Source organism: Penicillium canescens (assembly GCF_028828765.1).
Source record: "Penicillium canescens strain IBT 15451 chromosome Unknown utg000008l_segment0_segment0, whole genome shotgun sequence".
Classification (NCBI taxonomy): domain Eukaryota; kingdom Fungi; phylum Ascomycota; class Eurotiomycetes; order Eurotiales; family Aspergillaceae; genus Penicillium; species Penicillium canescens.
The window spans coordinates 1,490,144-1,512,848 of NW_026703970.1; the positions used below are offsets into that span (position 1 = coordinate 1,490,144).

General features: G+C 51.3%; 8 protein-coding genes across 8 annotated transcripts; 4 read left to right on the top strand and 4 right to left on the bottom strand.

The window, feature by feature from the left end:
- Nucleotides 1-271: 271 nt before the first annotated feature.
- Nucleotides 272-2,762, bottom strand: N7446_011419 (putative signal transducer; the record flags this gene model as incomplete). The annotated part of the gene is made up of 2 exons (XM_058520161.1): nucleotides 272-775; nucleotides 839-2,762. 2 exons carry the CDS (start codon nucleotides 2,760-2,762, stop codon nucleotides 396-398), a joined length of 2,304 nt encoding a protein of 767 aa, XP_058367685.1. The 3' UTR covers nucleotides 272-395.
- A 1,741-nt stretch (nucleotides 2,763-4,503) lies between these two features.
- On the top strand, nucleotides 4,504-8,389 carry N7446_011420 (putative RNA binding protein Jsn1). The gene is made up of 2 exons (XM_058520162.1): nucleotides 4,504-4,838; nucleotides 4,891-8,389. Exons 1-2 carry the CDS (start codon nucleotides 4,615-4,617, stop codon nucleotides 8,153-8,155), a joined length of 3,489 nt encoding a protein of 1,162 aa, XP_058367686.1. The 5' UTR covers nucleotides 4,504-4,614; the 3' UTR covers nucleotides 8,156-8,389.
- A 553-nt stretch (nucleotides 8,390-8,942) lies between these two features.
- On the bottom strand, nucleotides 8,943-10,260 carry N7446_011421 (Nif3-like dinuclear metal center hexameric protein; the record flags this gene model as incomplete). The annotated part of the gene is made up of 4 exons (XM_058520163.1): nucleotides 8,943-9,826; nucleotides 9,886-10,011; nucleotides 10,077-10,120; nucleotides 10,190-10,260. The coding sequence occupies 4 exons, from the start codon at nucleotides 10,258-10,260 to the stop codon at nucleotides 8,943-8,945; spliced, it is 1,125 nt and encodes a 374-aa protein (XP_058367687.1).
- A 186-nt stretch (nucleotides 10,261-10,446) lies between these two features.
- Nucleotides 10,447-11,325, top strand: N7446_011422 (BolA family protein). Its single transcript, XM_058520164.1, has 2 exons — nucleotides 10,447-10,761; nucleotides 10,859-11,325. Exons 1-2 carry the CDS (start codon nucleotides 10,497-10,499, stop codon nucleotides 11,029-11,031), a joined length of 438 nt encoding a protein of 145 aa, XP_058367688.1. The 5' UTR covers nucleotides 10,447-10,496; the 3' UTR covers nucleotides 11,032-11,325.
- Nucleotides 11,326-11,389: 64 nt separating this feature from the next.
- Nucleotides 11,390-12,184, bottom strand: N7446_011423 (peroxiredoxin family protein; the record flags this gene model as incomplete). The annotated part of the gene is made up of 5 exons (XM_058520165.1): nucleotides 11,390-11,418; nucleotides 11,468-11,633; nucleotides 11,702-11,747; nucleotides 11,812-11,911; nucleotides 11,977-12,184. The coding sequence occupies 5 exons, from the start codon at nucleotides 12,182-12,184 to the stop codon at nucleotides 11,390-11,392; spliced, it is 549 nt and encodes a 182-aa protein (XP_058367689.1).
- Nucleotides 12,185-13,287: 1,103 nt separating this feature from the next.
- On the top strand, nucleotides 13,288-15,945 carry skn7 (uncharacterized protein). Its single transcript, XM_058520166.1, has 7 exons — nucleotides 13,288-13,449; nucleotides 13,502-13,518; nucleotides 13,573-13,645; nucleotides 13,707-13,850; nucleotides 13,900-14,781; nucleotides 14,839-15,028; nucleotides 15,077-15,945. Exons 1-7 carry the CDS (start codon nucleotides 13,396-13,398, stop codon nucleotides 15,586-15,588), a joined length of 1,872 nt encoding a protein of 623 aa, XP_058367690.1. The 5' UTR covers nucleotides 13,288-13,395; the 3' UTR covers nucleotides 15,589-15,945.
- A 775-nt stretch (nucleotides 15,946-16,720) lies between these two features.
- On the bottom strand, nucleotides 16,721-18,790 carry N7446_011425 (uncharacterized protein; the record flags this gene model as incomplete). The annotated part of the gene is made up of 3 exons (XM_058520167.1): nucleotides 16,721-16,953; nucleotides 17,013-17,645; nucleotides 17,710-18,790. The coding sequence occupies 3 exons, from the start codon at nucleotides 18,788-18,790 to the stop codon at nucleotides 16,721-16,723; spliced, it is 1,947 nt and encodes a 648-aa protein (XP_058367691.1).
- Nucleotides 18,791-19,673: 883 nt separating this feature from the next.
- Nucleotides 19,674-22,299, top strand: N7446_011426 (translation initiation factor eIF2B catalytic subunit epsilon). Its single transcript, XM_058520168.1, has 6 exons — nucleotides 19,674-19,784; nucleotides 19,892-19,971; nucleotides 20,056-20,112; nucleotides 20,176-20,300; nucleotides 20,354-21,537; nucleotides 21,595-22,299. The coding sequence occupies exons 2-6, from the start codon at nucleotides 19,894-19,896 to the stop codon at nucleotides 22,263-22,265; spliced, it is 2,115 nt and encodes a 704-aa protein (XP_058367692.1). The 5' UTR covers nucleotides 19,674-19,784; nucleotides 19,892-19,893; the 3' UTR covers nucleotides 22,266-22,299.
- Nucleotides 22,300-22,705: the final 406 nt, after the last annotated feature.

Consider the following 22,705-nt stretch of genomic DNA (forward strand, 5'->3'; position numbering starts at 1 on the left):
ACGTGGACACTCCAGTCTCCAGTCGGTGGGTTAGGGCTTCAGGATTACATAGTTCATTACATAAATGCAGAGTCTTCAGGTGCTTTTCAGGTTGCATTGTTTAGACGTCAGACGATAACTCTCCCTTTCAAACCTAACCTAAATGACTTACTGTATTCCTCATGTTCTTTGGATCACGGCCGAGTTCCACCCCTGGAATTGCCGTATAGGCAGACATTATAGGTGTGGGTCGGGTCGATGACATCTGTCAACACATCATACACACACAAATCCCATGCTAAAAAAAAAGTCTATGATCCGAAGTGGAGCAAGAATGATGTTCACGTTTTGAATGTCTTTGTGTTTATTCTGGTCTCGATCCTGAGTGGGTATCTCGTAAATCATACAATAATGGACTATTTGTGCACGTCCATTGGCTCAGGCGCTGGAGCCTGGGCTGTGGGGGTTGAAGGGAGATCGCCATTCGCGGCAGCGGGCTTGTTTGGAATCGACTTGGCCTGGCCCTCTCCCTCTAGGGCTGGCGTTTTAACGGTGCCTGGGCCTGGAACTGGAACGGAGACTGGACCTGGTTTGCCGGAAAATCGCTCGGGCACGCCGCGCGCGGCACCGTCGGCTGGGCCTACGAAACAGCCTAGCATCGAGCTCCAGATGCACCCTTCGGATAAGAGGCGGCGGATTTGACCATAGGCGTAGGAGTTGGCGTATGGGAGGCCAGTTTCCGAGTCGCGGTATCGTGATGGCATGGAGGTGATGACGCACAGAGATGACGAGATTTCTGTCTGAGGTTAGCCCTATGGTTCCAAGTGTTATGTGATGTGTAGTATGTGGTGCAACGTACTTGTCAAACGGGGTGGCTTTTTGGCGTTAAAGTACATGCTGAATTTGCGACTGTGAGCGGTCGCATGGTCGAAGTTCTCGAGGATGGTCAATGTGCGTCCGGTGTGTTCGATTACTGGAGGGGATGGTTGGATCGCTGGCTGTACTGGTCCCATCCCATTTGGAGGTTGTATTCCGGAATTCCATGTTTGTTGGGTTTGGGTTTGGAGGAAGGCGTTCTCGGGCACCGTGGTTGAACTAACTGCTGCGGTTGCCGAGATGTGAGGGGCCAGTGCAACTCCTGAGCCGACGTGAGTGGCAGATTTCACAGGCTGTGAGGCGCCCGCCGGCGGTTGTCCTTCAGGAGTCGGCCCGGGTGCATCTGCTTTGGGTTCCAGTGCCGAAACTGGTTGGGCACCTGCATTATCGGAAGGCGTTAAGTTTGCTGTGACAGGGTCTTGCGCTTGGTTGTCCTTGGGAACATCTGCAAGCGCTGGAGGTTGGTCAACATCCATAGCATCGTCATTCTTGGCAGAGGTTGGCTCCGGCATTGTTTGAGCAGAGCCATTGTTTTGAGATCCCGATAAACGGCGAGATGCTGGGACTTCCACAGCAAAGAGCCTCTTATCTGACTGTTTCGCGGATTCTGTGGCTTTTTCATTCTTCTTCTCTGAAGGCTCCGTTGCATTTGCCTCCTTTTCTGGAGTTTGCTCTTCCACCGCGATGCTCTTATCATTATTGGAAGGTATGGCTGCACTCGTCTGCGTCTCTAATGATGTATCAACATTGCCAGTCGTCCCAGCAGACGCGACAGGTGTTTCTTTGTTTTCAGGAGTCGGGGTTGTGATGATTTCTGGCGGCTTGTCCCCAGGCGGTCTTTGATCCGTAGGAGTCGGAAGTGATTGAGCTGGTATCCCCGGTGTAACAGGTGTAACAGTACTTGCAATGGGAAGGTTGGGGTTTGGTAGTGGTTGTGTTGGATCCGCGAAAGGTGCAGGCCCGAAGACAGGAATAGACTGCAAGGCCAACTGATCCGCCGCCGCCTTCTCTCTGTCCTCCTTCTCCTTCTTTTTCTTCTTGGCCTCTTCTTTGTCTGTCTTCGGTTTAATATCGATCTTGCCGAGCCGCGTGAGACGCCCATTGGTCCAGGTAGCCATACCACTCCAATAGGATATAACCGGACCATCCAGACGGCGGTTTTGGAGTGCCTCGATCCTCGCTCGTCTTTCATCTGCCTTTCTTCGTTCTGTCTGCTCCCAGCGGTTCAAACTCTTGCTGTTGAGCCGTTCCACTCTGGCGGCCTCCGCCAGGTGATCCTCCTGTGTCATCTTCTTCGGTTTCAGATGGGCCTTGCGCTTCTCAGCTTCCCTCATGGTAGCGATAATGCGCACCCGCTTCTCCTGGCTGTCTTTGAGACGTGCGTGCGTCATTTCCTTGTTCACCATCGTCTGACGACGCGAAGACTGCCGTGTAGGCCCATCCTCCACTGTGGGAATCCATGAGATACGCTCCGACTTTTTCTTTGGACGAGGAGGAGCAGCGGGCACGGCGTTGACGGCGGTCGGATCAATCTTGACTCGCTTGCGTAGGGTCTGGAACCGAAGGTCATTCTGCTGTTTTCGTTTCTTGCGCTCCTCTTTTTGTAGTTGCTGTTCACCCTCGTAGTCGTTCGTCGCGTTGGGTCCTTGGTCGTCATCGTCGTCCGACGATTCAAGTCCTTCGTCCTCCTCTACTTCAGGATCTACCTCGTCCGCGAATTCGTTGTCATCTTCGACTTCCTCAAATAGTAGTGCCAGGTCGTCGTCTGCGGCGGCTTCAAGGAGAGCGGACATGTGTAGTCCCGCGGTGCTTCGTTTCGCTCGCCCTCTGACTAGGGACTCCACGGATACCTCCTCCTCGGAAGACTGCATCCCAGACGATGGGTCCTCTTCCATCATGTCGGTCATATTGCTGATGCCGGTAGCGCACAGTTTAGGATGGCCGTTTAAACATCGGACGCGGGCGGGACGCGCACGCGATAGATTTTGCTCGGATGGGAATGTAAATTTGTATATTGTCGTTGGTGATCGTGGTTTGAAGCTACACAATCGTGAGCGAGAGATGAAAAGTAGCCGTTGCGGCAAGTCAAGGAGCTTTGAACGCGAAAGCGAAGTTGCGGCCTCAGGCACGACATTCCTAGCCAATGACCAGAACTAACGTGTCTCTACGATCTCTAAGTTGAGCTTAGAACGATCTCAACTACACTACATCCCTCTGCTCAGGCTTATATACTACTCAATGACTTCCGGTTTCTCATGACTACTCTCCATTGCTCCCCATTGACTACTAATGGGTTTCTACTAGGTTCCACAGCTCCTACCGCGCGAACCTCTCGGTTCATCCGCTCATGCCGATGCGTGGAAACTTGGCAGGGCTGATGACAACTGCAAATCTCGAGATTGGCAGTGATATGTCCAAACGACGTCGTCTAGTTACAGTATACCTTGAGAGACGAACAGGCGATGAGAACTGGAAGGACATGTACCCATCCCTTGCGCGTACCATCAACGTCTCCCGGCGTGGTTTCAAACCATCTCCTTGCGTGGATTGCATCATATCGTATACCCGGGGTTGACATCTCTGCCTTCAAGTTATGTGTAGAGTCGAGACATGACGCATTGGAATGCGGGGCTTTGTGTTTCCACTCTCTCGCTTCTCCCATATTCTTTCGGAACAAAAAGCTTGAATTGAGTCTGATAGAATGGGGTTATAGACACTTGGGACTGGCCGGACTGTCTGGACTGAATATCCTCTTCTAAATGGAGTGTTTCAGAGGCTGTTGCCTGGTTCAGGTCTCGGAACTCCATGGTATGGGGCTGTGCCTCCAACTGCCAATGTCTCTGCCGGATCCCGATATATAGCATGAAATATAGAGGTCAATGAATGGCCTATGAAGAGTAGGCAGATAGACGTAGAGCAAAGAGACATGAGATGCCCCTAGAAATATACAGACTACAAACCCCCAAACAAGCAATAATCAGTAAATCAACAATTGGGTTGTGGATGAAGCTGAAGAGGGCAACTCCACCAACCACATCTTCCTCGGGCATCCGGCCTCCTCTCTTCTCTTCTCCTTCTCTCCTTCATCCTCCCTTGACTTTCTTCACGTCTCTTTCTTTTTTGTTTTGCATTCTAACGAATCCAACTGTTGGTCTTTTCCTTTCTCCGCTCTCCGCTCCGCCTCAACTAATTCCACCCAGCCATCCCTTTCGGATCATCCTCTTCCATCTTTCTTTTGGCTTTGTGCCTGCATTTCCGTTTTTGAGCCTTTGACCACTTGCGCCATAGAAGGTGTCCTTTTCTTGGCTTAACTCGATCGCTTTGGGACACCTGCAGATTGTCATACACGCACAGCCAAACGGTGAGATTATCATCCAGGACCCTGGATACTGCTGTTTTTGTCAAGGATTCAATATCGGTATGAGGTTCCCCCACATTCTTCCATCTCTCGACATGTCTCTGGCGTGGTGGAAGTGCTTCGTCAACCCCTCCCATCCGCCCCCAAACATTGCCAAACACCGCTCTTGGAAACGTCAACTAACACCGACTTCTATCTTCAGATTCTCCTCAATCCTTCAACGCGCCATTCCTCCGAAATTATCCGATCCCTCGAGTCCTTTTGTCTTTTCTATGCTGGTGCCACACACTTGAACAGGCAATTCTACCACGTACCTTGCTGGTCCATTTTTGGCACTCGCACGGTCTTAGATTCGGAAAGACTTGGGCACTGCCCAACTGAAGGCAGAAGGATCATCCATAATGTTACCTGTGTCGCGATCTGAACAAATGAGTTTCAACTACATCCCAACCACCCAGCCCATGTCGGGTACCTCGACGGGGCGCAGCTCCCCGAGTGATCTGTCTGGCTCCGGCTCTGGAGGCGGAAGAACGCCATTCGGACCTGCTCCGGGATCGATTGGTAGTTCGAGGCCAGGGGCTGGATCCCCTTCGCACGACTTGGGAGCGCGTTTGTACTCAAAGCGGTAGGTTGATTCCGGTGGAAATGAACGGGACTTGACTGACTCTCCGACAGAGCTCGCGAAATTCAAGCACAAGAGGGTGTTTCTCCCAGCATTTGGGGACCTCCCACCAGCGGCCATTCAACCCGCTTCGCGAAAATATTCCCGAATCGCCCAGCCAGGATAGCTTCCCCGACCTGATGCCTACTACCAGTAGCTCAATGAACAGCCCCGGACGCCGCGCTCGTGCTGGAACTGTGCCTTCTCGTTTCCCTCCAATGGGCACTCTCAACGAAATGGATCTCCAGCAGCCTTTGCTCTCGCAGACTTCACGACCAACACCCTCGACTAGTCCTTTCAGACCACCTGTCTCGGGAATGGATACTGGCACCAAGGTTGCGAGCACTGCTGCTGGCCGTGACCCAGCCATGTTATCACGCCTTCGAGCTGGCTCGATGCCGCAGAGGAGCAGTCTTTTGGGAGGCGGCGGTCCTTTCGGCCCATCCCTGTTTTCAACCAACTGGTCGACGGGACGTGAGAGAGCTACCACTTTGACTAGTATTCGATCTTCAGAGGGGCCGACTTCGCCCAGTCACTCTTCATTCTCCAGGGACGGACTCGCGGACACTGATGTTAAGACGCTGGATTACCTTGGACTTGCCGAGACTCCTCAGCAGGCGAGAGCCTCTCTTGCGCGCCCCTCGATGGAATCTTTGATGCAGCAGCAGCAACAGCAAGCTTCTGCGCTCCCGCCACTCCTGGCTGAGTTGGCAATGATGAAGAACAACAATCGGTTCCGGTCTTACTCTGTCAACGCCAAGGAGAAATACGCCGATGACGAGGATCTCGAATATGAAAACCGTTACTCTCAACTACCCTCCGGTACTCTGACACCATCCGCTGCGGCAACCGCTGCTCAACTTGCTGCCACCCAGGCCCAGATTCACCAGCACAATCTTGCCGTTCAGGCATTTGCCAACCATGCATCTGTGAGCAGACCGCGTGCTCGGACTGCTGGTATCTTGGAGGCTCCTTCCCAGCGAAACAACATCCGCAATTATCTCGCCACTCCCTCCCGCCTCGACAACAGCTTCAGTGCTGCTGATCTGGGTATCCCCGAGAATGGTGAATACGATGACCTGTCCGAGGCTGTTCAATTGATGGGACTCGGCGGTCCAGCTCATCCCATGGGTGTACGACAGGGCGAGATCGCGGATGAGAACAACCAGGATGGTCCCACTCGGGCTCTGTGGATTGGCAGCATTCCCGTTTCTACGACTGTCACATCTCTGGAAGCGATATTTGGACTTTACGGCAAGATTGAGTCGACTCGTGTTCTCACGCACAAGAATTGTGGATTTGTCAACTTTGATCGTCTCGATAGCGCGGTCCAAGCTAAGTCACTGCTCAATGGGAAGGAGATTTTCCCAGGTGCTGGACCCGTTAGAATTGGTTACGCCAAGGTTCCTGGTGCTTCGGCAACCGGTACCCCTGGTGCGAATGGCATTCAGTCTTCCCCGACTCCTGACCCTAACTTCCGTTCACACCTCGCATCTGCAGATGGAACGGATCGGGCAGACAACGTCAACAGTGTCCCTCAAATCCCAGCTTTGGCTGATCTCCTTCCCGAGATGGTGCAAATCGTGCAAGAATTTGGTGCTGGTGAAGAAGATTCTGCGAATATCACGGCCAGCATTCAGACTTCTATCGCCTTCCAAGACTTCGAAGATGAGATTCCGTCAATTCCAGAGCCCAGCCAGTCCCGGATGTTTGATGCACCCCGTCTTCGTGACATTCGGAAGCGAATTGATAATGGTGCTTGCTCGATTCAAGAGATTGAAGAGACTGCTGAAGCTATGCTTCCTGAGATTGCCGAGCTTGCTTCTGATTACCTTGGCAACACTGTTGTGCAGAAGTTGTTTGAATTCTGCTCGGAGATTACCAAGGAGCAGATGTTGAGCCACATTGCGCCTCATCTTGCTGAGATTGGTGTTCACAAGAACGGTACATGGGCTGCGCAGAAGATTATCGATGTTGCAAAGACCCCTGCGCAGATGCAGTTGATCGTTGATGCCCTCCGTCCCTACACTGTTCCCCTCTTCTTGGACCAGTACGGAAACTACGTTTTGCAATGCTGCCTCCGATTTGGCAACCCCTTCAACAACTTCATCTTCGAATCTATGCTGAGCCGGCTATGGGAAGTTGCTCAAGGCCGATTTGGTGCCCGTGCCATGCGGGCTTGTCTGGAAAGCCACCACGCTACCAAGGACCAGCAGCGCATGCTTGCAGCTGCTATCGCTCTTCACAGTGTACAACTGGCTACCAATGCCAACGGAGCTCTTCTCCTCACCTGGTTCCTCGATACGTGCACATTCCCCCGCCGCCGAACTGTTTTGGCTCCGAGACTTGTGCCCCACCTTGTTCACCTCTGCACTCACAAAGTTGCCTATTTGACCGTTCTCAAGGTGATCAACCAACGCAATGAGCCAGAGGCCCGTGACATTGTTCTGAAGGCCCTTTTCTTCAGCCCTGGCGACGAAGTTTTGGAAAAGATCCTGAGCGACCAGACCTCTGGTGCAACTCTGATCTTCAAGGTCTTGACTACTCCATTCTTTGATGAGTCTATGCGATCCGAGGTGGTCAAGAACGTGTCCAAGGTTCTCACAAAGCTCAAGGCTTCTCCGAGCCAGGGCTACAAGCGTCTTATGGACGAGGTGGGTCTCTCCTCGCGGGGCAGCGGCCGTGAACACCATGGACGAGAGCACGGAGCCGGCCATGCCACTCCCGAGAAGTCGCAACGCCAATCCTCCCGACAGGGAAGCACAGCCGGCTACCCGGCCCAACCTTCGATGGATCGCCAGTATAATGGACAGTTTAATCCTAACATTGACTCCCGTCCCATGACTGCCGACCAGGGCAACCCTGCCATGGACCCTTACGCAAGCAATGGACTCAACGGCCACCTGAGCGGTTTCCCCCACCCCAATCAAGACCCCGTGAACCACCAGTATCAGCAGCTGCAATACCAAGCCTACATCAACGCCCAGGCCCAAGCCCGTGGCCTTCCTCCCACCTACCCTGGCGCTCCAGGCGGCAACTATGGATACCCCGGCTCGCCAGCCATGGACAACCTGCGAACCCTGTCACAGCAGGCCGTCCCACTGGCCGCCTCCGGCCAGATGCTCAGCCAGCCGAACTACCAGCAGTTCAGCCCCGGTCCAAACCCTCCCCAGATGTATGCGCAGTTCCCCCCGCAATACTATGCCCAGGCCCAACCCGTGCAGGGCCAGCCAAGCGGAGGCCGACGTGGACGGGTGAGTTCTTTCTCGGATCGTCCGTGATCTCGTGTCTCGGGGAACCGCCTACTAACATCCATCTGCCTGCCGCTAGCGTTGATCTTTGATTCAATAATATTCGGTTCTGGTATGCTGTTTAATCAATCTTCCATCTACATGTACAAATTTTCTTGATCATCTTTTTTCTCTTCTTTTATCATCTTTCTCATTTACAGTCTCATTTCTATCAAGTTTCGATCGGAGACAATACGCTTTTTCTTCTTTTTTTTGGTTTTGTCTATCTAGCTATCTCTTTGTTCGTTTTGGATTCACGCTTCTTCCCTTTTCTCTGCCGCCTGAACGGACGCTGGTTCGCCGCCAGGGGAATATGAGATAGGAGCAGGAACGAGAAGAGGACTTGGATTCGGGGGTCTTGGGCATTCACGGGGATTTTTGGTGGTAAAAAAAGTCTTATTGATTGGGAGACCCTGCTTTTTGTATCTTTTCAGCGTTTTTTTGGATGACCATGTATCTTTGTGATCTAACGATGGGCCTCTTTTCTTTCGATCTGTTGTTGCAAGATCTAGGTGTTGGCTGAAGAAGCAATCCATTTTATGCATTCTTTTCTTTCTTTTGGTAGATGTAGAATTGTATGATTGAGTCGTATTTTGGAACTGGCAAGTGGTTGTAGGGGTTTATGAGAACTACAAGTAGCCCGAGGACCGGCTTGATATTACGGGTTAAGGGTTGAAATTCTATTCCCATTGAACATGCTTAATCAGATAGACCTTCATCAATCCCCTATATGATAAGACTAGAAAGCCCAACACCACGATAGCTCAAACAACAGAAACTAGTTACCACGCCAGATCATAATCCCATAAGGATCACGATCAGCCTCGCTCACATGAACCTCAACCCTGCCCTGCATATTGTGAAGTTCGCTGACAAGCTTTTTCTCTTTATCCTCCTCCAAACTCCTCATCACAGAACCTTCAAACCCGGAAGCTTCATCTATACAAGCATTCCAACACCGCTCAACTTCATCGAGCAACTTAGGCTGCATAACAGAACGCAGATATCCCCGCTCAGAGTTGGTATGCGAAAGCGAAATAACAACTGATCCACGCTCCGTGGCTGCCAGAGCTTCGTGGTGGCTCATCTCACCGGTCAAGAGGAGGTCCGGGATAGGCCCGTCACCGCGGAGGAGGACGCCAGAGCCAGAACCGGGACACATGCCAACAGTTTTGATGTTTATATCGTCTACTGAACGACCCTGCGGCAGGGCAATGGGGATACCACCCGGGAGACCGACGCCATGGGCGATGTTATCGATCAGCGTGACGAGAGGCTGTGATTCGGTAAATGTGACCAGGCGGCCGGCACCTGCTGATTCGAAACCCTCGGGGACCGAGGCTGGCGGCGAGGGGTGGATTGTACTGCGGGTGTGGGGTGGTCCTTGCGGTGAGGAGTGGACGGTTGGGATCGGGGCTTCTGGGTAGGAAGGCGCAGAGTACATAATGGATCCGCACTGGTTGACGACAGCCTTTGCTGTTGAATTGAGCTTGAAGCTGCCTGTCACGACGTCGCAGAGCCAATCCGCCATTCCACCGGGGACGGTGTCGACGGCTGTATGTGGTGAGTAGACGCTGATGCCATGCTGTGCCAGGCGGAGGAGGGACTTTTGTTGGGAGTCGGCGAAGGTGAGGGATTTGAGGCCGCGGAAGATAATTGGGTCTGTTGGAATGTGTTAATCGAAGGAGGTGACATTTTCAATGATGGACGGTGCAACATACGGTATGCCACCACAATCGAGCATTGCTTTCCAATGGCTTCGTCGGCAACAGCTGTTGTGAGATCAATGGCTAGGAGAACCGAGTTCCTCTGTTTGCGGGAATAGTCGAAGGGAGCTTCGAGCAGCACTACAATTGAGCAAGGGTTAGCACCATGTAAACATCGGACAAAGTTTCAAATAGGACAAGCTTACATCCTGTGTTATCAAAGCTCTTGTCTGCCAATGCCTCCGGGTAGCTGTACTCAAGGTCAACCCAAGCTCAATATAATGCGGGGAGCTCTCGAATGAAGCGGGGGAGAACGAACAGCTTCCTCATAGAGGTCACCACAGCCTGGGTGAAATATGAGGTATGACTGGGCATTGAGAGGATAGGCATGGTAGAGGAACGCCGCACAGCAGTGCCAAAGAAATTCATCAAGTAAAGACGAACGAGTTTAACCGCGAAGTTGCCGGGAAAAGCACAGCTCCGATAAAAGATAACGCCACACACGTGCCACACCAGCCACAGCCAGCGGTGGCCTCTGAATTTGTAATAAACGCCTGACTTGCCATACTTCGGTGACCTCGGGCTGCCCATCTCTCAATTACACACCCCTGCTCCGACCAACCTTGATGTTCTCCCGCGCCTCCTCCGTAACCGCACTGAGCAGAAGCTGCCGCTATCTTCTTCGCTCTCCCTACACCCCTACCACCCGGGCATCGGCATCATTTCCCCTTCTCTACACATCCACCCAACGGGCCTCGTTCTCCCTAACCGCGCGCTCCCCCGCCGCATTCGACGCCATGGCCGATACTTCTGGAATTACCGCCGACTCGCTGAAGAACAAGCTCATTGATACGCTGCAGGCGCTGCACGTCGAGGTTGAGGATCTGTCTGGTATGGATCTATTCCGAATGGCGTCATAACCTGGAGAAACTGTTTCAGTTTTGGTCTCCATTGGTCGATCTTTTTCTAACCTCTTGCTTCATTATAGGTGGCTGTGGACAGGCTTTCCAGGCTGTTATTGTTTCCCCCCAGTTCGAGAGCAAGACCATGCTTGCGCGACACCGTCTCGTCAACGCTGCGCTTAAGGATGAGATCGCTGCTATCCATGCTTGGACTCCTAAGTGCTATACCCCTGAGCAGTGGCAGGCTCTAGCACAGTAAATCAATTGTGCAGCTGACTGCAATTTGACGAACCATGAACTTTTTTCCTCCTTAAGAGTCCCTAAGGGAGGAATAGAAGATATTGAACTGGACCGGACTGATAACTTAGTGAGTGTTTTGGTCGGCAGGATCAGCCATTTTAGTTGTCCACTCCATTGATCCAGCTACGTCCTTGGTTATTGGATCGGTTTATCAGGCGTTGGCCGGGTTGGAATGGATGGTATTTTTTTGTACATTAATCGTCCTCTGCGCTACGAGTACAGTGCGGGGATAAAACCAATTATATGCCGCGGGCAATCATGTTATATTTTTCTTACATATGTGCAAGGCTGGTAGAGGGATGTCTACGCCGAGCGGTTTAACCGAGAACCTTCGCGGCGGTGGAAACTTGGGGATGTTAGCATAGGTCGATATACTCCGTTGACAAGGGACATACCGTTCACACCAGTGTTGTCGGGCTCGACGAAAGCCTCCTTGACCTTACCGTTCTCGACGAGGAGGGCGTAGCGCTTGCTGCGGTTGTTGCCGAAGATGGCGCTGCTGTCGAAGCTGAGGTCCAGAGCCTCAGTGAACTTGCCGGAGGGGTCGCCCAGGAAGCGAACCTTAAAAAGCCATGTTAGCAGAGTTTCTACCACAAAATCGAATGGACAGAGAGAGAAAGGAAACATACACCGCTCTTGCCCTGGGGGTCAAGGGAATCAGCCCAAGCCTTGGTCCTATATGATAGATCAACGTCAACAAAGCCAGAAATACCAGTGTAACTCGACAGGTTCCGCTTACACGAAGGGGTCATTGACGGAGATGACAAAAACCTGACCAGCCTCCTTGAGCTTGGGGTGGTTAATGAAACCAGGGACGTGGGTGCTAGAGCAAGCAGGGCCTGAAAGAGGTCAGTTCCATTTTGGACATGTATTTTGCGGGGTTTGTTTCGCGAGGTTTACGCACTGAAGGCAGCTGGGGTTCCAATGATAACACCCTTGTTCTTGATCTCCTTGGCCAAGTTGATCTTGTTTCCGGGGGAGCTCTCGACGAGACAATCGAGGTCGGGGATGGCGTCGCCCTTTTGCACGAATACGGGCGCCGTGCTGTGGAAGAGGGAGGCTTGCGCGCGAACGCGGGGCACGTTGGTTGCGAGGCGGCGGGCGGCGAACATGATGTATATCAATTGACTTGATAGATGTATGGATTGAGACAAAGTTGTGTAGGTCTAGGGAGGAGAGGAGAGGAGAGGAGAGGAGCGGAAGGCATGCGGGTATGGGAGCTTGGACGAATTTCGTCATGGCTTGGATCTGCACGTTAGACCTGACCTTTCCCGCTTTACTGCTCCATTGACTTGTGTTCTCTTTCTCCTTAGGTTTTACAAAGAGTGTTTTTCGATTATTCGGACTTGTCGAGTTATACTATTCTGCTTTGTGTCTACAGTGCGACCTACGGAGGCTATACCGCAGGTACCGCGAGTATATAATAACTGCTCACTTGTAAGAACAGGGAGGACAAGGCTTCTTCGAATCGGATGATACCAAGTCACATCCTATTCCTCCATGACGCAGTGGATCCTTGGCCTGTAGCACAGTGGATTGCTCTCTCCCCCCTGGTTGAAGGATGCAGTCATCTTCTAGTTCCACGTGAAGTTCGGCGCAAACATCGTGGACTGGACCGCCGAAATAGGAGGTATGGCATGTATGTTGTCAGTATGTGCCACAGTGTCAGTCTAGGGCGTATGCTGAGGGTTGCTATACTATGTCTTAGGTAGGTATCATCGGTTATCGCAGGCAAATGGACTTCGTCAACTAAGCAGTATAAGGCTATACAGCTTCCTATTGGAAATCGATAAAGTGGGTAAGTAGTTCATTATGTATTAAAAGATCAAAGACAACCTTGGAACATATTCAACTGTCTTAGAACATGTTGAGGACAATTCCTCACATTCCAGTGGAGTCCCTTATTAATCGCTCTTGGCATCACAGATTTCATCTCATGAGGGCATGGTCCCTCTGCGCACCGACTTGAGATGTTGGGAGAGAAAGTCGCTCAATAGCTAGTACTGTACACCTTTAAAGGGTGTACATACCAGATATTTGCCCCTCGTTGGTCCCTGAGTAGATGAACTCCTTGCATGTCGCAAAATATGACAAGAATTAAATAATTAAATAATAAAACGAAAAGAATAAAAGAATCAAAGTCCATCGCATGTACCAGGCAGTACCTCCACAGTAACTTTGGTACTTGGCTCTACCGCCAAACCAACTCAACCCCCATCTTAATTTTTCCCTTCTTCCACCCTCTCGCCCCATCTTCACTTTTTTATATTTACTTCTTTCCGAGGGGACCAGACCAGTCTGTCCGGTCGCGACCCGTCTAGCCATGGAGGGCCAGACCTCTTCCAATCCCGCCCCCGCTGGGAACTCCAGCGACTTTGTACGTGAATCGAAACCCCCTCCCATGTCAGGATATCGGCTAACATGACTAGGTACGCAAATTGTACAAGTGAGTTTGATCTACGTATTCGCCTCTTGCCCCTATATACTGATGTTTGCCTAGAATGCTGGAGGACCCGACCTACGCGTCGATTGTACGCTGGGGTGATGAAGGAGATAGCTTCGTGGTCTTGGAGGTAATGCGCCCGTGGCTTATGGGGACCCCTGCATCTTGGCTAACTCGATCTCTCCCGACAGTGCGAGAAATTCACCAAGACCATCCTACCGAAGCACTTCAAGCACAGCAACTTCGCCAGTTTTGTACGCCAACTGAACAAGTACGACTTCCACAAGGTTCGCCAAAACAACGAGGAAAATGGCCAGTCGCCATACGGGCAAAATGTAGGCTCCCCATGCCAGGGTTGAAGGAATCCCCTCTCACACTGAACAGGCGTGGGAATTCAAGCACCCAGAATTCCGGGCGAACAGCAAAGAGTCCCTCGATAACATTCGCCGAAAAGCACCAGCCCCGCGAAAGCAAACCCAGAACAACGATGACTCGGTGCCCACCCAACAGATCGACCTCCTCAACCAGCAGATTGTCGCCCAACAGCAGCAGATCCAGCACCTCTCCGATCGCTACGCCCAACTCACGGTGGATCATCAACTTATGCTGCAGGAAGTGATGCGGGTACAAAAGACGGTCCTGAATCACGAAAATGTCATCCACCAGGTGATGGCTCACCTACTCACGGTGGATCGTCAGCGCCGCGACAGCAAGGCCGTGTCCTTCCAGGCCGGAACAACTATGAGTCCGTCTCAGGTCGGAGCTGTGGACGACGAGCCATCCTCACCGCTTCAAAATGCATCGAAGCTGTTGAGCGATATGAACGCCGAAATGCAGCTCAACATGAGTGGCGTCGACTCAATGAACGAGCCCCCCAAAGCCGGGGTTGTTTCAACACCCGCAATGGATCCGAACTCGCGAAACGGTTCTATTCGTCCGACAACTACTGCGCCTGCTAACCAAGCTCTCGTTTACCCTAAAATGGCCGGCGACCTGGAGCAAGTGGTCTACCCGGTCGGCGCCACCAACGGCATCGATCCCATGTACAGCGAGCACATCAATAATGTTCCCTATCCGATGCCGGCTAAGCAGGAGATTGATACGTCGGATGCTCGCCGGCAGTTCGCTGATAATCGCAAGAAAAGCACGAATGTTGACCCTGGTTGGGTTCGCAGCCCGCAGATCCTCCTGGTTGAGGACGATTCTACTTGCCGCCAGATTGGTGGCAAATTCCTTTATTCTTTCAATTGTGTCATTGATAGCGCGGTATGTATTCTTTGTCGTGGGGAGGCGAGGAGGCGATTTTGCTAATCAGTTCGATAGTTCGATGGTCTGGAAGCTGTCAACAAAATCCAGGGCGGCTCGAAGTACGATCTTATTTTGATGGATATTATTATGCCCAACTTGGACGGTGTCTCGGCTTGCCATCTTATCCGTCAATTTGATCGCACTCCTATCATTGCCATGACCTCCAACATTCGAAGTGACGACATCCAGCTCTACTTCCAGCATGGTAAGAATCTTGTGATAGCATTGAAATGAGCCCGGCTAACCCATCCAGGAATGGATGACGTTCTTCCGAAACCCTTCACCCGCAAGAGTCTCCTTGAAATGCTGGAGAGACACCTGGACCACCTCAAGACGTCACCACGCGGTCCAATGGAGCAGGTACCACCATCAGCCGCCGCAGTAACCATGGCCGCAGCTCAAAACTCGGCCACTCAATCAATCAAGGAAGACAGCTCTCCAGGCCAATCGCCTGCAGGCTCCATGAGCAACTGGCAATCCCCCGGCCAATTTCAAAATATGCAAGCCGTCCCACAAAACATGCCCGCAGTGCAGGGCGCATACGTCACAGCACCCCAGGCTGCATACACCGTCGACCAAAACGGCATCCAATATCCAGCAGCACCAGTCGCCGTCCCTACAGCAGGCGCCCCCTCCCGCCCCCCTCATCGCCGCCAAATCTCAGACATGTCCAGCGCAACAGAAAACCCCAACATGCCCAAACGCCAGCGCATGTACCCCCAGCCTCAACCCATGCTTGCCGTGCAAGCAGGTCGCCCTGGCTGATCTAATCGCCGAATTGATTTATCCCTCATACCTTCTCTTGCTCCTTTCTTTATATCTCCCTCCACCTCTCCGCCTGTCTATCTCTCACGATTCCCACTTGTCTATAACGAGGTTTTCAAATCGTACATTGGCCGCTTGTCGCGGATTGTCTTTGTCTTCCACCCCCTTTTACAGGTTACGGCGTTGGTGGCTTTGTTTTGCTGGTTCTGGGGTGGCGAATTGCGAATTGCGAATTTTGACATTCGTCAGCTATATCCACCGTGGGGAGTTCTATATATTGAACTCCTATGAGATTGTTTTCGCCTGGTATATATTTACGAACATATTTTTTTCTTTACTTCACTTATCTTGACTGTCTTAGGTACTGCGTGTTATCATACGTGTACAGTAGACGTTGGCGTAGAGGTCGGGGGTATGTGTCCGTGGTCAGGTATCGGGTCTAGCACGGATCCCAGGACATGGTATGAGACAGGCCACGCCATACCACAGAAAAACCAGGAGAACTAACCTGGAACAGATAAGGGGTTTCGTATGCATATGCATCACCAAGACCCAATAATTCAATAATTCCCAATCCCATGATTCGCATCTCCAGTCTCTACTATACGTCCCCGGTTACGGAGTACAATTTTCACGCTCACCTCCCGAATCTCTCCGAGAGCCAAACACTACAGCTATCAGAACAAGCATTGGGATCTCCACGCCGACGGGATCGGCATGAACAACGGGGGAGTCTAGACCCGTCGAGATGAACGACTGTTATGGAGGTCGAGGTCCAGGAGGGCCTGGACCTTGCGGGGAGTTCTGGACCTCAGGAATGTGGCTGGTGGATTGTAGGGTTGACTGGGTGTGGCGTATTAGAGTTATTTTTGGTTTTGATATCATCCTTGGATATGCATAATGAACGTTACTTGGAGGTGAATGTATGCAGACCGTATTCTTACATTTACACCGACTATTAAGTAGAGATTTGTCACAAATCTCGGGGGTATATCCGTACATGTACACAAACAGAAACAGTCCTCATACCTCATTCCTTTTCCTTTTTCCCCCTTTTCTTTCACTTCCCTTTTACCCCTGAGTGAGGGTAACCTATTCTTAGATTCACCACGCCCCCTAGCGTCCACTAGCCTCATATTTCGGGCTCAGAATCAAGGTCCACCCCCTCATCATCATCCTCATGAGCATCTTCCTCCTCCAGGGGTGGACCCATGATCTGCACCTTCGAAGCCCCTGTCTGGTCCTTAATATCCGCCAGCAAGTCATTCACATGCGTGAAGAAAGTGATCTTCGAGTACCGCAGCATGCTACTAACCATACCGACAACACCTCCTTTCCAAAAATGGATTAGGGAGCCTGTATCACCTGGCATAGAGAACGAAACCTTAGGGTCCTTGGACCCCGCCACGACAGTATGCTCAAACGACCACCTAGGCGCGGCCACCACCACCCAGTCGTCTTCTTCACCCCCTCTACCACCTGCTCAGAAACGAGGCAGGTTCTAAGACCATTGTATCGGCCTTGAGAAGGGCCGCCGATTCCATTAATCCAGAACGCTGTAGCTTGTGGGTCCTCCATTTCTTCGTCGGTAAGTTGGTGGAGGTATTCATGGTGACAGTCACATTGGTTGGTGGATGTTCGCGCCTGTAGGATTTCCAATAGTGCCCAGTCCATCTTCACGTTGAAGGTATTGGAACTCCATTCGCTTGTCTTTTGGAGGAATCTGTTTCCGGAGCAGGCGGCTACATAGCCGAGGCGAGCATTTGGTCTGAATTCTTCGATTTCATTGTTGAATTCGGTCAGCTCGGCGAGTTCTTGCTTCCAGACTCTGTAGCTGCTTTGCTCTTTTTTTGGTCGGTTGTGGAGGATTCCATTTGCCTCGTGATAGCGGCAGGATTGGAATCTTGGTTGGTTTTTGATGGTAGCGATGCGTTTCTTGTTGATTTGGAGTTGTAGGGTTAGATCGTGTAAGGGTGGCTGCTCGACGAAACAGATTTCTCTCTTCTTTTGCTCTTCGAATAGGTTCAATCCTTCCTTGTCCCATTTGGCAAATCTCTCTAGATAGCAGTGATATTAGCTCAGACTGTAAATTCTCGTGTTGGTTGTCAGGGTCCGACTTACTCTGGCGAGAGACTACGTGACTGTCTTTATCACTGCGAACGGAGTGGAAGCAGGTCACACCAAGAATCATCGGGTCCAGGTCCGTGCCATCGAATTCCAGCTCCACGAACCCCCCAAGCTTCCCATAGCTAAGGTGGGATCTCGCTGATCCGAAGTTCCTACCGGCTCGGGCTACTCCATCCAGCATTGTGCGATCAAAGCCTGGTGATCCTTTGGCCTTTGTAACGAGCTCGTCTCTCAAAATCAGAACAGAAATCGTGGGCAGCCCGTATTTATCCAGGATAGCAGTGATGATGTCGCGCATCTCGCGAAAGTCTCGCTCGCTTTCCATTTCCACTGTGACAAGGACGGTTGGGACATAGTTCGGTGCAATTGGAGCCTGGACACGCATACATCCGATTGTAATGACATCTGTTAAATCGATCCGTTTTGTGGTTTCTGCAATGATGCGATCCCAATGCCAGATGGAGGGGATTTGTTGGATTGGTGCGAATTTGTAGGGCTTGTAGATCCGTGAGTCTGCTATTTCCACGCAGATTTCCGGCATATCATTGTCAGACAGGAAGTGGTAGATCTGAAGGGAAGCTTCGAGCCATATGTGGTCGATGCGGTTCTCACGCTCCGCATGGATGAATAGTGTAGTGATTGGTCTGTGTTCGGGTTTGACTTGTGAAGTACACCGGGCAATGTGCATTGGAGGTTTCTTGATTCCGATACTAGCTAGGATATCATGGACCTCTTTGCGAATCCTGTCTTTCTCTTTCAGGGCATTGAGCCTGTGTCGTCTTGGCAGTGGGGTAATGGTGAGAGGCAGAGAGCACATGTATGGCCCACCAACTCTGTAATCTTCATTGATAAAGCCGTCATCACCCCATTCGGTTTGTCCGTCTCCGATACTTCCTTTGTAGCTTCGGAGACGACAACTTGTGTTTTCAGCTTGTGTGACGTAGCCAATTTCACGGTTGGAGCCTCGTGCACTTGGTCGCCTTGGTTGTACACCCGTTGGAGGTATGGGAGCTGGAGCTGGAGCAGGGGTAGGGTCAGGGGCGAAGGGTACAGCTTTCGGGTTAGGGAAAGACATGGCGCATGAGCTTTGGCAGATCTTCCATAGCCAGGACGTTAGCCCTAGCCCGCCTGAGAAGAGACGACTGATGGAGATCAATCAGGACTTATGGGCAATGGTCACTCTGTCTTGGGACCTTGGTCCTATGTCGTGATGGAGCCAGATGTTATCCGATGGACCCAGATGATGTTTGATGGAACAATACGAGGCACGAGGGTAAACTCAGCAGCAATGAAACAGAGGAAGCAGACGAGTGTGGTGGAGATGAAGCTGAGTGCTTGGTAACCAGCCCTAGAGCTGGCCAGTATGATGTGACCAAAGCAGTGGAGCTTCAAGAAGGTTGGAAATGCGGCATAAATGAAAGTGCGGAGTAAAGAGGAAGAAGCGTAGAAGGAATAGATGCAATTCTGCCTGCCATTCTGACCTGGATGAATTCGATTCTGAGCGGTGACAATATCGCAGTAGCTTGATACCAAGTGAGAGTTATCATTGTTGTGCGCTCGTGTAAATTCGTCGCGAGGCTATAGGCGCGAGGCTAAAATGCGTGGATGACCTATATAGCAAGGTCTGTACGTAAGGATCGCAAGGAGTCATGTTCATTGAACCACATGTTGATCGTGACATCGGATTTCATTCTGGAGGTTGCTCTGCCCATGTCTGTTTCATGATTACTTCGATTGAGTACATACTTGCCATGAAGCAATTCGTTAACTTTGTAGTTAGGGCTTGATATGAAGCACCGTCCTAACTAGGTGACTAGTTATAGATATATTGGTGCCTGAAAATCTGTGATGCCTGAGGCATAAATTTGTCGAATTTGGCAACAACGCAAACAAAGCAAACAGGTGGGCGGGATGACTCCGATGCTTTTTTGTGCCCTTCCTTTGATAGATCGGTGCATCTTTTTGTCTGGATCTATAATTGCTTCGCAAAGCAAGTCTTCTGTTTCCGCTGACGGCGCGCAACTTCTTGATTTTGTCCCAGCTTGGTTTCTGAGCGTTGATCCTGCGAGGTATGTTAGCCCTGCTTCGTTTTCATTGTTGAGTTCGTAGAGGGGACCAGCGATTGAGACAGCGATTGCGTGCGAATGCTCGACTGACTGTCTGTCGTCATTTACAGCCATGGCTCCCAACAAGAAAGGAGCGCAAAAGCCCAAGGCGAATGCGGCGGAGGAAGTGGAAGAGACGTTCCAGGCCGTGGTATGTCGAGCGAATATATGCGGTGTTTGCGCTGGACCTGCCCTGGCGGTATTGCGACAAGATTACTCATTTTGATGCTATTAGGTCCTCGCCGACACCTTCGAGACGAGATTCGAGCCCTTCACCCGCGAAAAGCCTAGGGTATGTACCCTTGCAATATACCCTTGAATACAAGACCCGAGGAATAACCAACCAAATAACTAGTGTCTTCTGCCACTCGCCAACACACCTCTTATCGAATATACTCTCGAGTTCCTGGCAAATGCAGGTGTAGAGGAGGTTTTCCTTTACGGTGGAGCGCATTCGGACCAACTGGAGAAATACATCAAGTACGGCGAGCCCTGCATACTGCGTGTGGTACACAACTAACCCATATTACTAGTGCATCCAAATGGAGAGCGCTCTCCTCCCCCTTTAAGCATCTGAGCTTCCTCAAATCCACATCCACCTCTGTTGGTGACGTGATGCGTGACTTGGACGGCAAGCATCTCATCACCGGAGACTTCATCGTTGTAAGCGGCGATGTTATCAGCAACTTGCCCATTGAAGGCGCGCTCGCCGCACACAGGGCCCGTCGGGAAACGGACAAGAACGCAATCATGACTATGGTTCTAAGAGAAGCCGGCCGCAACCACCGAACCAAGTCCACCTCCACCTCGCCGGTGTTTGTCATCGACCCAACCAAGAACAGATGCGTCCACTACGAAGAGATCGACCGCAGTCCTGACTGCACCGGACCAGCCCGGGTGACCATCGAGACCGAGACCATTTTGGAATTCCCCGAGCTAGATATCCGCCAGGATCTGATCGACTGCAGCATCGATATCTGCACACCCGATGTGCTGAGCTTGTGGTCCGATAGCTTTGATTACCAGACACCTCGGAAGCAGTTCTTGTACGGTGTTCTGAAGGACTATGAGCTGAACGGCAAGACCCTCCACACATACATCATCAACGACAACTATGCTGCGCGCGTGCGCAACCTCAAGGCTTACGATGCCATCAGCAAGGATATCATCTCCCGCTGGGCTTACCCCTTGTGCCCCGACACGAACTTGCTTCCTGGCCACACTTACAACCTCCGCAAGGGCAGCTTGTACCAAGAACAAGGTGTGACACTTGCGCGGTCTTGTGTTATTGGCCGCCGTACTGTTATCGGCCAGGGGACGAGCATCGGAGACCGGACAACCGTTCACAACACCACTCTCGGCCGGAACTGCAAGATTGGTCGCAATGTCAAGCTGGATGGTGCATACATTTGGGACAATGTTGTCATCGGTGACAACACTGATGTGCGTGGTGCCATCATTGCTGATGGTGTTGTTATTGGCAAGAACTGTAACATCGCAACCGGTGCATTAATTTCCTTTGGTGTGAAGATCGCAGATGGCATTTCGGTGGAAAGCGGCAAGCGTATCACGAAAACACGAATGGACGGCAGCAGGGCAGAGAGCGATCCCTCAGTAGTTGGCGAAGGAGGCGAAGGCTACGAATTTATCCATGGCGAGGAGGATGACAGTGACGACGATGACGACGAGAACGTAAGCGTTGCCTCGTCAGGACTTAGTACGTTTACCCGAGCAACATCCCATCCAAACGAACAGTCACTAACATTATATCCAGTCTACCGCATGCCCGGACTCTCCCTCTCATCCGCCTCAATCTCAACCATATCCTCAGAACTATCACAAGGATCCTGGCCGCACTCGGGCCGAAGCAGTTTCTCCACAGACCACGAAGAACAAGACAACTTCCACCACGACGCCTCAGCCAGCGTATTTGACAGTCTCCGTGAAGGCGTCTCAGCCGACGTCGTCCAACTCGAGCTAGTCAGTCTCCGCATGACAGCCAATGCATCGGACAACCAAGTCCGCCGCGCCATCGTCTCCTCATTCATGAAGCACATCCAGCAACTGATGGAAGCCGGCAAGGGCGCCGGCCAGGCTGTCAGCGAAGTCTTCGCTAAGTACAAGGAGGTTGTTGAGCGGACGTTGTTCGACCGGCAGAAGGAGCAGAAGAAGGATCAGGTTGATTTGTTGCTTTTGCTTCAGCAGGATCTTGTGCATCGCTCTAAGGGTGATACTGTTTTGCTGTTTACTGCTAAGAGTCTTTATGAGCTTGAGCTTGTTGATGAGGAGGCTTATGATCAGTGGTGGAACGATGAGCGGTCTAGTGCTACTGAGGAGATGAGGACTGTTCGCGGTCAGGCTCAGCAGTTTGTTGATTGGTTGGCTGAGGCCGAGGAGGAGAGTAGTGAGGAAGAGGAGAGTGAGGAGGAGAGCGATGATGAGTAGATACCATACCTTATGTGCAACCAAAATTCTAGGATTCTTTTTTTCTATCTTTATGCGTGGGGCCTTATCTCGTTTGCTTTTCGCTTCTACCAAGAAGTGTAGTAGACATCTACTTGCAGAAGAATCCGTAAGGGTAAGTTAAAGATAATAAACCAAATTGTTTAAGGAGAGATATCTAGCACATTCGCCTCGTACTGCCTTAATTCACACCAAGTACTCTTTCATAAAACCACAAGACCAACGCTTACAATTAAGATTCAGAACAAGATGTGGTGGCTCAGCAAGTAAGATTAATCACAGCTCGACTAAACCGAAAACTATGCAGCAAAAGGGAATATGATAAGACCTCAGGAAACTGATTTGAAATGAGAAGGATATCCTAATGGCAAAGGTAACAGAAAACAAAAGAAAGAGTCTTGAGGCGAGGGGTAAAAAGACAA

Coding starts and splice junctions, on each gene's coding strand:
- N7446_011420 (XM_058520162.1), top strand. CDS start 4,615: ATGTTACCTGTGTCGCGATCTGAACAAATGAGTTTCAACTACATCCCA. Junction 4,839..4,890: donor GCGCGTTTGTACTCAAAGCG/GTAGGTTGATTC, acceptor TCTCCGACAGAG/CTCGCGAAATTCAAGCACAA.
- N7446_011422 (XM_058520164.1), top strand. CDS start 10,497: ATGTTCTCCCGCGCCTCCTCCGTAACCGCACTGAGCAGAAGCTGCCGC. Junction 10,762..10,858: donor CGAGGTTGAGGATCTGTCTG/GTATGGATCTAT, acceptor GCTTCATTATAG/GTGGCTGTGGACAGGCTTTC.
- skn7 (XM_058520166.1), top strand. CDS start 13,396: ATGGAGGGCCAGACCTCTTCCAATCCCGCCCCCGCTGGGAACTCCAGC. Junction 13,646..13,706: donor ATAGCTTCGTGGTCTTGGAG/GTAATGCGCCCG, acceptor CTCTCCCGACAG/TGCGAGAAATTCACCAAGAC. Junction 14,782..14,838: donor ATTGTGTCATTGATAGCGCG/GTATGTATTCTT, acceptor TCAGTTCGATAG/TTCGATGGTCTGGAAGCTGT.
- N7446_011426 (XM_058520168.1), top strand. CDS start 19,894: ATGGCTCCCAACAAGAAAGGAGCGCAAAAGCCCAAGGCGAATGCGGCG. Junction 19,972..20,055: donor AAGAGACGTTCCAGGCCGTG/GTATGTCGAGCG, acceptor TGATGCTATTAG/GTCCTCGCCGACACCTTCGA. Junction 20,113..20,175: donor TCACCCGCGAAAAGCCTAGG/GTATGTACCCTT, acceptor CCAAATAACTAG/TGTCTTCTGCCACTCGCCAA.